The following is a 17,165-nucleotide window of genomic DNA, read 5'->3' on the forward strand; positions in this document are numbered from 1 at the left end:
CAAACGTACAGACAGAGATTACTGGAATTATAGATAGATAAAGCGTGACATCGCAGGAGTGGTTTGACGTCAGTGCTGAAGGCATGGAAACAATCATTCATTCTCATGTGAAATCCAATAGGTGAGTACAAGGTGGGTGCCGGATTACTTCACGTTTGATCAAAAGGCAACCGGTGTGGCCATTGTAACAGAGCTTCTGGAATACTACCGGGGGTAGGTTGAGGATTTATTATTGATGGAGATTGTGACACGTGACGACACCTGTTTCCATCATTTCATGACAAAGTCAAAGCGAGCGGGCATGAGGTGGAGACATTCTTTGTGGCATTAAGTTTGCAAATGATTTTGGTGTCAGTACAACAAAGTCTTCAGATGTCTACGTATCCCCATACAGTTGTCATCAAGGCACAACACCACATTAATGGGACAAGGGCATGTGTGCCAGGGGAATACCTGGAGAAGTAGGCCAAAAATGATCAACTTGCCTTTACTTTTTGATTTCTGACAAGTCCGTGTCAACTTTGAGCTACCCAGATAACTGTACAATCAAGTGAAAGATCAACCTCAATTCTGGGGACAAGAGGTTCACTTACCGAAGTAGAAAGGCGATTCCTTTTTCGTCACGTGGTCGTCAATGTAGGCGAAGCCAAGTGGCTGCACAGGTGTTGCACCGATACCGACGAGAATCTGTGCTCCGACGAGGACCAAGTAAAGCCGAGTCTGAGCGTCCTTCGGGTTTCCATCGTGACACTCTTGAGCACTGGAAGCTGGTGTTGTGTCCCACCACGGCAAGCCAGTTTCGTTGTGCTGACACACGTCCTGCTGGCTAATTTCTGAGAATCGTAATGATTGCTTGGTCTAGGAAGGCAATGAAGCAGTTCACAAGAGAGGATCAGTGGCTTCTCTTTCTTATTAGCCCTTCCCCTGCACAGCAGGAGAATGTGAGCTGCACAGCAGGAGAGTGTGGGATGTCTCAGGGCCGTAACTTTTTTACCATTTGAGTTTTGTCATCAAATTTTACCAAAGCTTTATTATGATAATACGGAGAAGACAAATTAATAATTTTATCAAAAGGTCAAAAGGTTAAAGGTCAGCATCACATAAGATCATAAATTTTCATCCAATTGACCTGACATTTCAATTTACCATTTGAGTTTTGTCATCAAATTTTCAACAAAGTCTTACTGGGATAATACGGAGAAGGCAAATTAATAATTTTGTCAAAAGGTCAAAAGGTTAAAGGTCAGCATCACCTAAAATCATCAATTTTCATCCAATTGACCTGACATTTCAATTTACCATTTGAGTTTTATCATCAAATTTTCAACAAAGGCTTACTGGGATAATACGGAGAAGGCAAATTAATAATTTTGTCAAAAGGTCAAAAGGTTAAAGGTCAGCATCACATAAGATCATAAATTTTCATCCAATTTACCTGACATTTCAATTTACCATTTGAGTTTTATCATCAAATTTTCAACAAAGTCTTACTAGGATAATACGGAGAAGGCAATTTAATAATTTTATCAAAAGGTCAAAAGGTTAAACGTCAGCATCACATAAGATCATAAATTTTCATCCAATTGACCTGACATTTCAATTTGCCATTTGAGTTTTATCATCAAATTTTCAATAATGCATTATGGCAATATGGAGAAGGCAAATTAATAACTTGATCAAAAGGTCGAAGGTCAGAATCGCATAAGATCATAAATTTTCATCCAATGGACCTGAAATTTCAATTTACCATTTGAGTTTTGTCATCAAATTTTCAACAAAGCTTTATTATGATAGCATGGAGAAGACAAAGAAAAAAATTTGTCAAAAGGTCAAAGGTCAGCGTCACCTAAAATAATAAATTTTTATCTAATTGACCTGAAATTAAAAAAAATTGCACATTGGGTCACAGAATTGGTTAACCAATCAAAAGCTACAAGCCGATTTTATTTTAGATCAAAAGGTCAAAGGTTAAGGTTGCGTAAAATCACAAATTTTCACCCGATTGACCTGAAATTTAAAGAATTTGCATATTAGGTCACATAATTGGTTAACCAATCAAAAGCTACAAGCCGATTTTATTTTAGATCAAAAGGTCAAAGGTTAAGGTTGCGTAAAATCACAAATTTTCACCCGATTGACCTGAAATTTAAAGAATTTGCATATTAGGTCACAGAATTGGTTAACCAATCAAAATACAAGCCGATTTTATTTTAGATCAAAAGGTCAAAGGTTAAGGTTGCGTAAAATCACAAATTTTCACCCGATTGACCTGAAATTTAAAGAATTTGCATATTAGGTCACAGAATTGGTTAACCAATCAAAAGCTACAAGCCGATTTTATTTTAGATCAAAAGGTCAAAGGTTAAGGTTGCGTAAAATCACAAATTTTCACCCGATTGACCTGAAATTTAAAGAATTTGCATATTAGGTCACAGAATTGGTTAACCAATCAAAAGCTACAAGCAGATTTTATTTTAGATCAAAAGATCAAAGGTTAAGGTTGCGTAAAATCACAAATTTTCACCCGATTGACCTGAAATTTAAAGAATTTGCATATTAGGTCACAGAATTGGTTAACCAATCAAAATACAAGCCGATTTTATTTTAGATCAAAAGGTCAAAGGTTAAGGTTGCGTAAAATCACAAATTTTCACCCGATTGACCTGAAATTTAAAGAATTTGCATATTAGGTCACAGAATTGGTTAACCAATCAAAAGCTACAAGCAGATTTTATTTTAGATCAAAAGGTCAAAGGTTAAGGTTGCATAAAATCACCAAAATCACCAATTTTCACCCGATTGACCTGAAATTTTAAGAATTTGGATATTGGGTCACTGAATTGGTTCACCAATCAAAAGCTAGAAGCTGATAATTTTTTTTATATCTAAAGCTCAAAGGTCAAGGCTGCATAAAGTCAAATTTTCAATTTGTATTTAAAAAAAAAACCTTTTCATTATTTTGAGCATTGGACGAAGAAGAAGAAGTCTCAATACAAACACGCGGACGGGCTTTGCATTTTCAGATGCTTTCTAGTTTGTATTTGAGTTGTGCAAAAAATAATGATGGAAGCTTTTGAGTTTTATCACACCGTTGTGAGTCAGATTTGATAAAAGCATTGTCAGATGCGTATTGCTTTAGCAGTTACCCCATGGTGGGAAAATGATTTCATCTGCACTTTGACCTTCTACTCAGGTGAGACGCTTCTCAATTTCTCAAGTCACAATCCTTGCTCAGGCAGAGACTGAAAGATGCGTAAAAAAACTCCCATAACCCATAATTCTATTCTCCGGGTTGTCAAATGTGCTACAGAGCATTCTTTTGAAGGCCAACCTGCAATTCTAATGAAATGTCACAGAGCACATTGTCTTGCGAGCCCATGGAATGCATCAAGAAAGGATGCTCAAACAAAATTCCAATTATATATTTATAAAGGAATTGTGAAGAATTATGCTTCAAATGATCTGTGGAAAAGGCAAAGAAAAACAATAGAATGCTAAGAAAACAATAATGTTGATGATAAAACAGCTGTTCCAGAGGAAGCCATTAGTGGTGGTGAAAATAGAAGTTGCACAGTTCAGCTGTGTTGAAGGATCGCACTCATTATGGTTTGGAGGAAGGGAGCAAAACTGGTATAATTCTACTGTTAGAAACAAACAAACATAAGCAGAATGGCAATGTCTTGTGAAATGAGTCGAGTTTCCTTTTACTTTCTACATTGTGTAAAGCCTGTGGGAGCTCAGCCTGGGGCAGGAGGTGACCATTTGCTCGTCTGCGAGTCAATGAGGCTGTAAGTTTACGTTTTGGGAAGGCAGGGCCTCAGAGAAACTGCAAATTACTGGGTCTGGTATCCACAATCTGTGGGGAATATGATGCCATCTGCAAATTAAGTAAGCAATGGTCGTGTGGGAAAGGTGGGGCATAATTTACAGCAAAAAAGTAAGTAAGTAAGGGAAGGTAGAGTAGATGTTGGAACAGAGAGAAGGTGGAGAGAGGGGTTAAAATTGCTATGCTTGTTAATATAATTTGTTAATGTCCTTTTGACACCCTCTGCCATTTTAATTCCATAATTCAACTTTTTCTATCTCAATTCTTCCATCGCACCTCTTCTTTTTAATCAAGTGCTGAGGCTCATGGGAGAGTAGAAAAGCAGGGGGCATTGGATCAACAGACAATGGGACGAAAGGAAAACAGTGGAAAATGAATGCCCCATGGCACAATCAGAGGAATTCCATGAGAAGCAGAGTGAGAACAGGGTGTAATGTGTAAGAACAGGGTGTAATGTGTAAGAATAGGGTGTAATGTGTAAGAATAGGGTGTAATGTGTAAGAACAGGGTGTAAGTGAGAACAGAACATGTAATTAATAGTCGACATGGAAGAGACCATGACGTGCTGGTACGCAGCAGACTTGATATCATGTTGGCAAGAGCTCGAGACAACAGACTCAGGAAGACAATTCCACAGACAAGAAAGGAGTGGTTTTAGAGAATGCGGGTGAGCATTCAGTTTAGGATTAGAGAGGGGAATCAAGGAAAAGGTTTCCGGCAGAACGCAGGCAACCTGGAAGAGCATGGACTGGGAGGAGATTTGAGAGTTCAGGAGGAAAAAAGACCAGAATAGAGGCAGCAATAAACGATGACATCAACCTTATTATGGTGGAGTGACCTAAAATCGGTCATAATGGTGACTGATAGAGACTGATCGAGTGTAGGGAGATGGCGTATGCAATATACAGGCAGTCCCCGGGTTACGAACGAGTTCCGTTTTCAAGTCTGTTTGTAAGTCGAATTTGTATGCAAGTCGAAACAGTTGCGTACAGCTCACATCTAGCGTCAATAAGTCAAATGTTTGTCTTAGTATATGGTATATATTTTACCTAAAACATCTATAGGTATAAAAAAATATGAAAAACATTTCTTAAACTGTTTAGATAGAAAAGAAAAGATAATGATTAAAGGTTAACACTTACTCTCGTTCCAATTGATGTCTTGCAAACCTTGAAACGATCATACCTTGATATATCTCTCCGAGATGATGGGCCTGGTGTTGGAGAGGATGGACCTGGTGCTGGAGAGGATGGACCTGGGGCTGGTCAATTTTCTTAAAGTAAACGTCAAGGGTGGCTTGAACAGCTTTTCTCATATTTCTCTTGTCTACCGCTCCCCTTATTATATACTATGTGTGTCTGTTTGATTTTTTTCTCTGTGTGATAAATGTTAGCTCTTTCACGAGCCTCGATTCTGTATACAACCACAAAAAATAAAATTAAAAAAAACTATTTTTTAAATAATAGGCTTTACGGAGGTCAGTACATAAGTACGGGCGTTCGCAAGTCGGGCGTTCGTAACCCGGGGACTGCCTGTTGATGGAATAGCATGCTCAACTTAATGCCATGAAAACCAAGGCCTTCAAGATTATTGGAATCTCCCACGATGAAGCTGAGTCTCTGAGTCGATCACCTTCCCATCACAGAAAGGTCGGTTGTCTCTCTGTCTTCTTTTTCCCTCTGCTACCTCCTTTCTGGGCTTGCACCCACTGTTCTCTGTGCTTTGTCCCTCCTTCCCTACCAGTCTTAAAGACAGCTGCTCACCACCATCTCAGATCACCCCTCATCCAAAACCATGATCTTTTCTACCCCATTTAACCCACCTTCCCACCTTGTTTCAAATTCCAGTTTTTTTGTATGTCTACAAGAACTTTGCGTTGCTGGGGTTCTTGTTGGGGGCTGATTTTTGAAATGTGCACCCATTGGTCAGACAGATGCCGGACCACACCCACATCTGTCGCTTGACTCCACCCACCAAAGTACCAAGACAAAATGATATGGCCTCCATCTTGGTTTTCTGGTGGACCTAACACATTAAGCTTGTGGGCCTCTGTTGATTATGCACTGCCCAGTTTTGTTCCGTCAGATTTTCAGTCTTTGGTTGGGTCGAGTGTTATTCACGACGAGGGACCCCAAAACATCGAATAATATGAAAAATAATAGTAAGGTTTAGATCAAGCCCATCAGAACGCACGGTTAATCAATCGTTATGTTATGCAAATTTCTAAAAAAAAAGATAGTGCTACATAATTTTTTAACGGCCTAATATTGGGGTTAAGCAATCCGTGACCGTGTGACGAATCAGCTCATTCTGATATAACCGTGGGGAGGGTAATATGGATAAGAGGTGTCAACTTAATTTTTAATAGCACATTAAATATGTTTCCCAATCACGCTGTTCATATTTTAAGAGTGCTATAAATGCGCGTTTCCCAATCGGCCCACTACCAGATTTGTTGCAGGTTATGACCACAGTGCGGCCATTCTTGTTCTTTCCTGAGAGCTTGCTTCTGTATCCATCTTGTCGATCTCATGCGTTCTCCCCTATCCCTCATTCCTACCCAAACACCCATTAATTCTCCCTCTATTTTAGCCTTCTACCCTGCTGTTGGTGTTTCCCCACTCTCTCTCTACTCTTCCTTTTGTTCTGTTGCATCCTGATACATTCAGTGTTCAAGCTCTTCCATGAGTCACGACTCTGGACAACAAAAAAAAGTGAAAAACCTGGGATAGCATGTGTGATAGCAACATTGAATATGACTATTTATTTCTTATTTATGCAACTAGAAAGGTTGGAGTGGAAGGGAATTGGACTAATTTGAGACAATGGAAAAAGAGAGGATGATAGGAGAGACAAAGGCAGAGCAAGAGTGTGAGGGGAGTGGGGAGAGAAGTTAGGGATGAGATCGAACCAGGGGAGAAAAGGGAAGAGGTATGAATGGAGCATGAGGGAAAAAGATGTTTGCAAATATAAGAAAAAAAGATGGCCAAAAACGGGAAATATTACATGTGAAAATAATTAATTTGAGAATACCGAAAATAGAATTGAATTTTTTTTTAAACTACAAAGTATCTGAAAATGCAAAGCCCATCCACATCTGTTTGCATTCAGATGTCTTATTCTTCTTCCTCTGTATGCTCAAAATAACAAAAACCGTTAAAAAAGATACAAAATGAAAATTAATTTATGCAGCCGTGTGACGAATCAGCACATTGTGATATAACCGTGGGGAGGGTAATATGGATAAGAGGTGTCAAGTTAATTTTGTGATATAACCCTCTCGCACCACCTTTGAGCTTTAGATCTAAAAATTAACAAAAAACAATCAAGTTTTAGCTTTCGATTGGTGAACCAATTCAGTGACCCAATATGCAAATTCTTAAAATTTCAGGTCAATCGACAGAAAACTAACAATTTAATGTGACGCTGAACTTTGATCATTTGACAAATTATTAATTTGTCTTCTCCATATTATCATAATAAAGCTTTTTTGAAAATTTGATGACAAAACGCAAATGGTAAATTGAAATTTCAGGTCAATTGGATGAAAATTTATGATTTTACGTGATGCTGACATTTGACGTTTTGACAAAAATTATTCATTTCCTTCTCCATATTATCATAATGAAGCTTTGGTGAAAATTTGATGACAAAAGCTCAAATGGTAAAAAAAAGTTATGGCTGTCATGCGCGCACGCACGCACGCACGCACGCACACAAGCACACACACACACACACACACACACACACACACACACACACACACACACACACACACACACACACACACACACACACACGCGATTTCAAAACCCCATCAAACGAAAATAAAAGCATGAAGTGTCTGTATATGAAAAAAAAACATCACTACATTAGATATGATTGCTTTCTCATTCAAAACCAGCATTCATGCCCAAGTTGAGACATTCGCCATCAAACTCAGAATTCTACAGAAAACAAGCTGACATCAGTATTTCAGTCCGGAATTAACTTTTTCTGGAAGAAATAGAGGAAAAGAAGCAAGGAAAGGCAAGTAAGATGAAGATTGCATGTTAAGGTCAATTCTAGCACATGCCGTGAACTATCCTGATGTCCCACGTGGTAATAAATAAATAAATAAACAACTCCACACACAATAGAGGAGGCAATAAGAACATTTACTTGTGGTTGGTACTGATGACTCAGAAATTCTGGCAGTGCAGACAGCAGTGTGCCCAGTGCCATGATGATGCCGCCACACCCGATGAGACGTGGTCGGTGCCCTCTCGCACCAAAATAGCTAACGAAAAGTATGGGCAAAAGATTTCCAAGCTCGAAGCTGCTTGATATTAAGCCCAGTTGCGTTGAGCTGAGGCTGAAACGTCGTTCTATTGTCGTGAGCATGCTCACCTGAATGAATGGGACAGGTTGGGAGATAATCAAAAAGTGACTTTCATATGGAGGATCAGCAGGAGGCTGAATGCAAGTCCATTATAACAGCTGTCTGTGTATTATGAGGAATATAAAAATAGAAAGCAAAAGCTCAGACATAAACTTTAACCCAGCTTAGCTCAATTACCTCCTCACATTAAGGCAAAGGTAAACCAAATTGTCATTGGGAGGCCTTGTCTGGTGGCAAAATTCAAGATGACTGTGCCTTTTGCATGATGTGTATTTTGAATAATTATATATATATCTACAGTCACGTAAAAAAGTAAGTACACCCCATGTAAAGTTTTGACTTTTTCAACATATTTCAACATACAGCTATTTGATCTTCATATCAACAATATTGATAGATAAAGGTGATATAGTATAACAAATATCATGAAACATTTACATTTTGTAGTCCATTGTATAATTTAAATAAACATAAATGAAAGCCTGCTTGGAGTTTGCAATAAAGCACCTGAAGGACTCTCAGACTGTGAGAAACAAGATTATGTGGGCTTTCATGTGTCTTTCACTGAGGAGAGGCTTCCATCTGGCCACTCTGCCATAGACCCCAGATCGGTGGAGTGTTGCAGTGATGGTTGTCCTTCTGGAAGTTTCTCCCATCTCCACACAGGATCTCTGGAGCTCAGCCAGAGTGACCATCGGGTTCTTGGTCACCTCTATTACCAAGGCCCTTCTCCCCCGATTGCTCAGTTTGGCCGGGTGGCCCCAGCTCTCGGAAGAGTCCTGGTTGTTCCAAACTTCTTCCATTTAAGAATTATGGAGTCCACTGTGCTCTTGGGAACCTTCAATGCAGCAGAATTTTTTTTTGTAGGCTTCCCCAGATCTGTGCCTCGACACAATCCTGTCTCTGAGCTCTGCAGGCAGTTCCTTCGACCTCATAGCTTGGTTTTTGCTCTGATATGCATTGTCAGCTGTGAGACCTTATATAGACAGGTGTGTGCCTTTCCAAATCATGTCCAATCAATCGAGTTTACCACAGGTGGACTCCAATCAAGGTGTAGAAACATCTCAAAGATGATCAGGAGAAATGGGAGGCACCTGAAGTAAATTTCAAGTGTCATAGCAAGGGGTCTGAATACTTACGTCAATGTGATATTTCAGTTTTTTCTTTTTAATAAATTTGCAAAACTTTCTAAAATCCTGTTTTCTCTTTGTCATTATGGGGCATTGAGTGTAGATTGATGAGGGAAAAAATGAATTTAAACGATTTCAGCATAAGGCTGCAACATAACAAAATGTGAAAAAAGTGAAGGGGGTTAAATACTTTCTGAATGCACTGTATATACCCCAAAGAGGAATGACCCCTTTCTGCAGCTCCCGTAGTGAGCGGGTGCAGGCCTACTTGTAAATTAAAATGTCGGTCGGTGGAGTCAGGCGTCATAATGACATCATAGATGTAATGACGTAATGGACACAAAACTGCCACTACTTTAATATGTAGATTATATATTTTAACTTCCAGTACGTTTGTATCCACTATGAAGGGATTAGTGTTATGATTAGATTTACTATAATATTAACATTACGTTATCATTATTTCGAAAATGATATTACTATCGAAAAACCGAGGTGAATTCCTTACTTCCTCCGTTATTAATATTAGTGCCGAACAACGTTTATCATTGATCATGAACAATACACCGCTTCAATCCATTAACCTTCCATTCATGACATTGGGATCAAAGTATTATGGTTATATATTTACTATATTATTGTTATTATTTCGAAAAAGATACTACTGCAACGATACACTAGTGTATTAAGAAACCTGGGCTTAATTTGTCCAAAGCGGTCCAAAGACGAGTGATAACGCCAAGGCCTATACGTACCGTATTGTTGGAAGAGATGTAACATCTATGCTTTCGATATTTGATGGTCATTTTAACAATCGGTTTTTTGTGTTTCACACAGAATGAAAAACGTCAAGGTAGATCATGGCGATGGTGATATATGGCAGGTTCGACGATATGTTCGGCCTGAACGGCATATAAATCAAAATGGCGTGTATGGAGAGTCAGCCGCAGCACTGCCATAATGACATCAGACGTAATCACATCACCCTGTCATGTGACCAGATTCTCAGCTCTGTTTGGTTATACGTTTGAGGGGACATACATACATACAGACGGACAAACACTGTTCTATACGGCTCTGCCCGATGAGCTACATCGTAAAAAGGCTTAGGCACTACAGAGCGATTTTATTAAAAAATCCCCAAAAACTTTTTCCCCCCATTTCTTTTTGACTAAAACACTCCCAGGCACTCAATGATGAACCTCTGAAAGTTTGATGAAGATCCATTCAACCATCTCTGAGAAAAATGGCGACACAGACAGACAGAACAATGGCTCTCTTAGGCCTCGGTCACAAATGGCCTGCGGCGTGTTGGCGGCGGCCGTAGGTCCCCAAAATTGCCATAACCGTGCGGTGGCCGCACGGTAGATACGGTAGCCGTGAGGCGATCGCACGGTTTTTTGCTCGTCGCAGGGGCTTACGATTTTTTAAATTTGACATTAAACTTTGTTTCGGAAATCGCAAGGCCGTAGGCTGCAACCCCACCGCATGTAGTATCGCAAGGTCACTGTACGGTTGCCGTGAGGTGACCTCAAGGTCACCTCACGGTTTTTACCAGAGGCGGCCCTGAACTACAACTACTAGGACTCTGAACTGTGTACTGTGATTGACTACTCGGACTTTGAACTGTGTACTGTGAGTGACTAGTGTTATGCTTTGTTTATATAGAGACAATACAAATTATTGGTGAAGATGTCTATATGTCATATGAATAAAGAGTTTTCCATGTCATAATAATAAAGAGTTTTCCTTCTAAGTTTGTTCGTTCGTTTGTTTGTTTGTTTTTTAGTTTGTTTGTTTGTTTGTTACCACTCTACAGGCCACAGTTTTTTAGATATCTTCTCGACATTTTCAAGAGACATTCGCCTGTGGCCTTCCTGGAAACGATTAGATTTTGGTGATGATCCGGATCAGTATCCGGATTTGCCAGACGTTTGAACGTTTCGTTAACATTGCGAGATAGGCACTTTTTACAGTTTGTTGCTCTTTCCTCTTCCATCACTTGTCAGACCTCTTTCTGATTCCATGTGCATATTCATCCTTTGGTTCCCTAGACTCGACGTATATTTCATCCTCATCTGGATCTGACAGTAAATTTATTAACATTTCAAGGGTATGTTTTGGAATACAATCCTGATGTGAATATAACAGATATGATCCTAATATTTCAGGAGTATACACTCCGGTAAAGGTTCTTCGACACAAGTTCCGTTTTTAGCTTTACGACTGACGATCCGGATTTCGCGACCGGCTAAACGAGTGCCCCCCCTAGTTGTCTTTTTTAATTTTATTTCATTTTTTGGGGGAAATTATATTTTCTTTTTAAGTTTTCAACTTTACACGATTGCCGTGCGGACCCCGTAACATTTGTGAACACTGCTGCCACAGCCCGCAAAGCCGTACGATTTGTAAAAATCCCATCTACAAACCGCAGACCGCAGAACCGTGCGGCGGTAGCATCATATGTGACTAAGGCTTAATATAGTAGATATGTATATATATATATTAAAACAGGAGTGTCCGTCTGTCTGTCTCCAATCTACTCCCTCAGTTTTTAAGCTGAACCATTAAAATACCAGTGCTTATATATATATATATATATATATATATATATATATATATATATATATATATATATATAGATATATATATATATATCTATCTATCTATCTATCTATCTACAGTCACGAAAAAAGTAAGTACACCCCATGTAAAGTTTTGACTTTTTCAACATATTTCAACATACAGCTATTTGATCTTCATATCAACAATATTGATAGATAAAGGTGATATAGTATAACAAATATCATGAAACATTTACATTTTGTAGTCCATTGTATAATTTAAATAAACATAAATGAAAGCCTGCTTGGAGTTTGCAATAAAGCACCTGAAGGACTCTCAGACTGTGAGAAACAAGATTATGTGGGCTTTCATGTGTCTTTCACTGAGGAGAGGCTTCCATCTGGCCACTCTGCCATAGACCCCAGATCGGTGGAGTGTTGCAGTGATGGTTGTCCTTCTGGAAGTTTCTCCCATCTCCACACAGGATCTCTGGAGCTCAGCCAGAGTGACCATCGGGTTCTTGGTCACCTCTATTACCAAGGCCCTTCTCCCCCGATTGCTCAGTTTGGCCGGGTGGCCCCAGCTCTCGGAAGAGTCCTGGTTGTTCCAAACTTCTTCCATTTAAGAATTATGGAGTCCACTGTGCTCTTGGGAACCTTCAATGCAGCAGAATTTTTTTTTGTAGGCTTCCCCAGATCTGTGCCTCGACACAATCCTGTCTCTGAGCTCTGCAGGCAGTTCCTTCGACCTCATAGCTTGGTTTTTGCTCTGATATGCATTGTCAGCTGTGAGACCTTATATAGACAGGTGTGTGCCTTTCCAAATCATGTCCAATCAATCGAGTTTACCACAGGTGGACTCCAATCAAGGTGTAGAAACATCTCAAAGATGATCAGGAGAAATGGGAGGCACCTGAAGTAAATTTCAAGTGTCATAGCAAGGGGTCTGAATACTTACGTCAATGTGATATTTCAGTTTTTTCTTTTTAATAAATTTGCAAAACTTTCTAAAATCCTGTTTTCTCTTTGTCATTATGGGGCATTGAGTGTAGATTGATGAGGGAAAAAATGAATTTAAACGATTTCAGCATAAGGCTGCAACATAACAAAATGTGAAAAAAGTGAAGGGGGTTAAATACTTTCTGAATGCACTGTATATACCCCAAAGAGGAATGACCCCTTTCTGCAGCTCCCGTAGTGAGCGGGTGCAGGCCTACTTGTAAATTAAAATGTCGGTCGGTGGAGTCAGGCGTCATAATGACATCATAGATGTAATGACGTAATGGACACAAAACTGCCACTACTTTAATATGTAGATTATATATTTTAACTTCCAGTACGTTTGTATCCACTATGAAGGGATTAGTGTTATGATTAGATTTACTATAATATTAACATTACGTTATCATTATTTCGAAAATGATATTACTATCGAAAAACCGAGGTGAATTCCTTACTTCCTCCGTTATTAATATTAGTGCCGAACAACGTTTATCATTGATCATGAACAATACACCGCTTCAATCCATTAACCTTCCATTCATGACATTGGGATCAAAGTATTATGGTTATATATTTACTATATTATTGTTATTATTTCGAAAAAGATACTACTGCAACGATACACTAGTGTATTAAGAAACCTGGGCTTAATTTGTCCAAAGCGGTCCAAAGACGAGTGATAACGCCAAGGCCTATACGTACCGTATTGTTGGAAGAGATGTAACATCTATGCTTTCGATATTTGATGGTCATTTTAACAATCGGTTTTTTGTGTTTCACACAGAATGAAAAACGTCAAGGTAGATCATGGCGATGGTGATATATGGCAGGTTCGACGATATGTTCGGCCTGAACGGCATATAAATCAAAATGGCGTGTATGGAGAGTCAGCCGCAGCACTGCCATAATGACATCAGACGTAATCACATCACCCTGTCATGTGACCAGATTCTCAGCTCTGTTTGGTTATACGTTTGAGGGGACATACATACATACAGACGGACAAACACTGTTCTATACGGCTCTGCCCGATGAGCTACATCGTAAAAAGGCTTAGGCACTACAGAGCGATTTTATTAAAAAATCCCCAAAAACTTTTTCCCCCCATTTCTTTTTGACTAAAACACTCCCAGGCACTCAATGATGAACCTCTGAAAGTTTGATGAAGATCCATTCAACCATCTCTGAGAAAAATGGCGACACAGACAGACAGAACAATGGCTCTCTTAGGCCTCGGTCACAAATGGCCTGCGGCGTGTTGGCGGCGGCCGTAGGTCCCCAAAATTGCCATAACCGTGCGGTGGCCGCACGGTAGATACGGTAGCCGTGAGGCGATCGCACGGTTTTTTGCTCGTCGCAGGGGCTTACGATTTTTTAAATTTGACATTAAACTTTGTTTCGGAAATCGCAAGGCCGTAGGCTGCAACCCCACCGCATGTAGTATCGCAAGGTCACTGTACGGTTGCCGTGAGGTGACCTCAAGGTCACCTCACGGTTTTTACCAGAGGCGGCCCTGAACTACAACTACTAGGACTCTGAACTGTGTACTGTGATTGACTACTCGGACTTTGAACTGTGTACTGTGAGTGACTAGTGTTATGCTTTGTTTATATAGAGACAATACAAATTATTGGTGAAGATGTCTATATGTCATATGAATAAAGAGTTTTCCATGTCATAATAATAAAGAGTTTTCCTTCTAAGTTTGTTCGTTCGTTTGTTTGTTTGTTTTTTAGTTTGTTTGTTTGTTTGTTACCACTCTACAGGCCACAGTTTTTTAGATATCTTCTCGACATTTTCAAGAGACATTCGCCTGTGGCCTTCCTGGAAACGATTAGATTTTGGTGATGATCCGGATCAGTATCCGGATTTGCCAGACGTTTGAACGTTTCGTTAACATTGCGAGATAGGCACTTTTTACAGTTTGTTGCTCTTTCCTCTTCCATCACTTGTCAGACCTCTTTCTGATTCCATGTGCATATTCATCCTTTGGTTCCCTAGACTCGACGTATATTTCATCCTCATCTGGATCTGACAGTAAATTTATTAACATTTCAAGGGTATGTTTTGGAATACAATCCTGATGTGAATATAACAGATATGATCCTAATATTTCAGGAGTATACACTCCGGTAAAGGTTCTTCGACACAAGTTCCGTTTTTAGCTTTACGACTGACGATCCGGATTTCGCGACCGGCTAAACGAGTGCCCCCCCTGGTTGTCTTTTTTAATTTTATTTCATTTTTTGGGGGAAATTATATTTTCTTTTTAAGTTTTCAACTTTACACGATTGCCGTGCGGACCCCGTAACATTTGTGAACACTGCTGCCACAGCCCGCAAAGCCGTACGATTTGTAAAAATCCCATCTACAAACCGCAGACCGCAGAACCGTGCGGCGGTAGCATCATATGTGACTAAGGCTTAATATAGTAGATATGTATATATATATATTAAAACAGGAGTGTCCGTCTGTCTGTCTCCAATCTACTCCCTCAGTTTTTAAGCTGAACCATTAAAATACCAGTGCTTATATATATATATATATATATATATATATATATATATATATATATATATATATATATATATATATATATAGATATATATATATATATCTATCTATCTATCTATCTATCTACAGTCACGAAAAAAGTAAGTACACCCCATGTAAAGTTTTGACTTTTTCAACATATTTCAACATACAGCTATTTGATCTTCATTTCAACAATATTGATAGATAAAGGTGATATAATATAACAAATATCATGAAACATTTACATTTTGTAGTCCATTGTATAATTTAAATAAACAAAAATGCAAATTTCGCATGTGGAAAAAGTAAGTACACCCTTGGCTTTGATAGGTGGTATTGCCCCCTTTGGCAGAAACAACCTCAAATAGGCGTTTCTTATAACTGTCTACCAGTCTCTGACATCGACTGGGAGAAATTTTTGCCCACACCTCCATGCAGAATTATTTCAGCTGTGCGATGTTTGAGGGGTTTCTTGCATGCACAGCTCGTTTCAAATACCCCCACAACATCTCGATGGGATTTAGATCCGGGCTTTGACTTGGCCATTCCAGAACCCTCCATTTCTTTCTTTTCATCCATTCCTTGGTGGATTTACTGGTATGTTTAGGGTCATTGTCATGTTGCAAGGTCCACCTTCGGTTGAGCTTTAACTTTCCGACAGATGGCCTCACATTATCCTCAAGCACCATCTGGTACAATGAAGAATTCATAGTGGATTCTATGATGGTGAGCTGCCCAGGCCCTGATGCAGCAAAGCTGCCCCAAACCATAATATTTCCACCACCATGCTTTACAGTTGGTATCAGGTTCTTGTGGTCAAATGCTGTCTTTGGTTTTTGCCAAACATGTCTTCTGGTACTGTGGCCAAATAGCTCTACCTTTGACTCATCTGTCCAGAGCACATTGTTCCAGAAGTGCTGGTCTTTGCCTCGGTGTTCATTGGCAAACTTTAGTCTTGCCCTGATGTTCTTTCTGGACAGCAAAGGTTTCCTCCTGGCACACCTCCCGTGTAGATCAAATTTGTGCAGCTTCTTTCTAATGGTAGACTCATGCTCTTTGACATCAACAGTGGCGAGAGCTACCTGTAGGTCCCGTGATGACATTCTGGGGTTCTTCGAGACTTCTTTCAGCATCTTGCGGTCTGCTCTCGGGCTGAACTTGCTGGGGCGGCCTGGCCTGAACAAGTTGGCAGTGGTTTGGAATCTTCTCCACTTGTCGATGATCTTCGGGACAGTCGAATGATTGATTTCAAATTGTTTGGAGATCTTTTTAAATCCCTTCCCAGACTCGTAGGCATCTATAACCTTCTTTCTGAAGGCCTCAGAGCGCTCTTTTGATCTCTGCATGGTGACGCCACACACTTCAACAACAAAGAGCAAACCAAACTAAATGTCTGGGGTTTAAATAAGACAGGTTCTGCCAAGATACTCTCTGACGATGTTCTAATCATTTGCACCTGAGCTGGTGCACCCAATTCTAATTTTAGGTATTTGAAGTAGTGATAAATGTCGGGGTGTACTTACTTTTTCCACATGTGGAATTTGCATTTATGTTAATTTAAATTATACAATGGACTACAAAATGTAAATGTTTCATGATAGTTGATATATTATATCACCTTTATCTGTCAATATTGTTGAAATGAAGATCAAATAGCTGTATGTTGAAATATGTTGAAAAAGTCAAAACGTTACATGGGGTGTACTTACTTTTTCACATGACTGTAT

The 17,165-nt window shown here is 39.4% G+C and overlaps 1 protein-coding gene across 1 annotated transcript in view; it reads right to left on the reverse strand.

Annotated features, from left to right (window-relative positions):
* The window catches only part of SLCO3A1 (solute carrier organic anion transporter family member 3A1), a 152,218-nt gene that overhangs the window by 118,313 nt on the left and 16,740 nt on the right, over nt 1–17,165 (reverse strand). Inside the window, exons 2-3 of the mRNA XM_068121977.2 lie at nt 7,988–8,215; nt 594–858 (exon numbers count right to left, since the gene is read on the reverse strand). Coding sequence (XP_067978078.2) covers nt 594–858; nt 7,988–8,215 — 493 coding nt within the window. The remainder of the gene's footprint in view (nt 1–593; nt 859–7,987; nt 8,216–17,165) is intronic.

The sequence above is a fragment of the Myxine glutinosa genome, chromosome 7 (genome assembly GCF_964187855.1).
Source record: "Myxine glutinosa chromosome 7, kmMyxGlut1.1, whole genome shotgun sequence".
Taxonomy (NCBI): Eukaryota; Metazoa; Chordata; class Myxini; order Myxiniformes; family Myxinidae; genus Myxine; species Myxine glutinosa.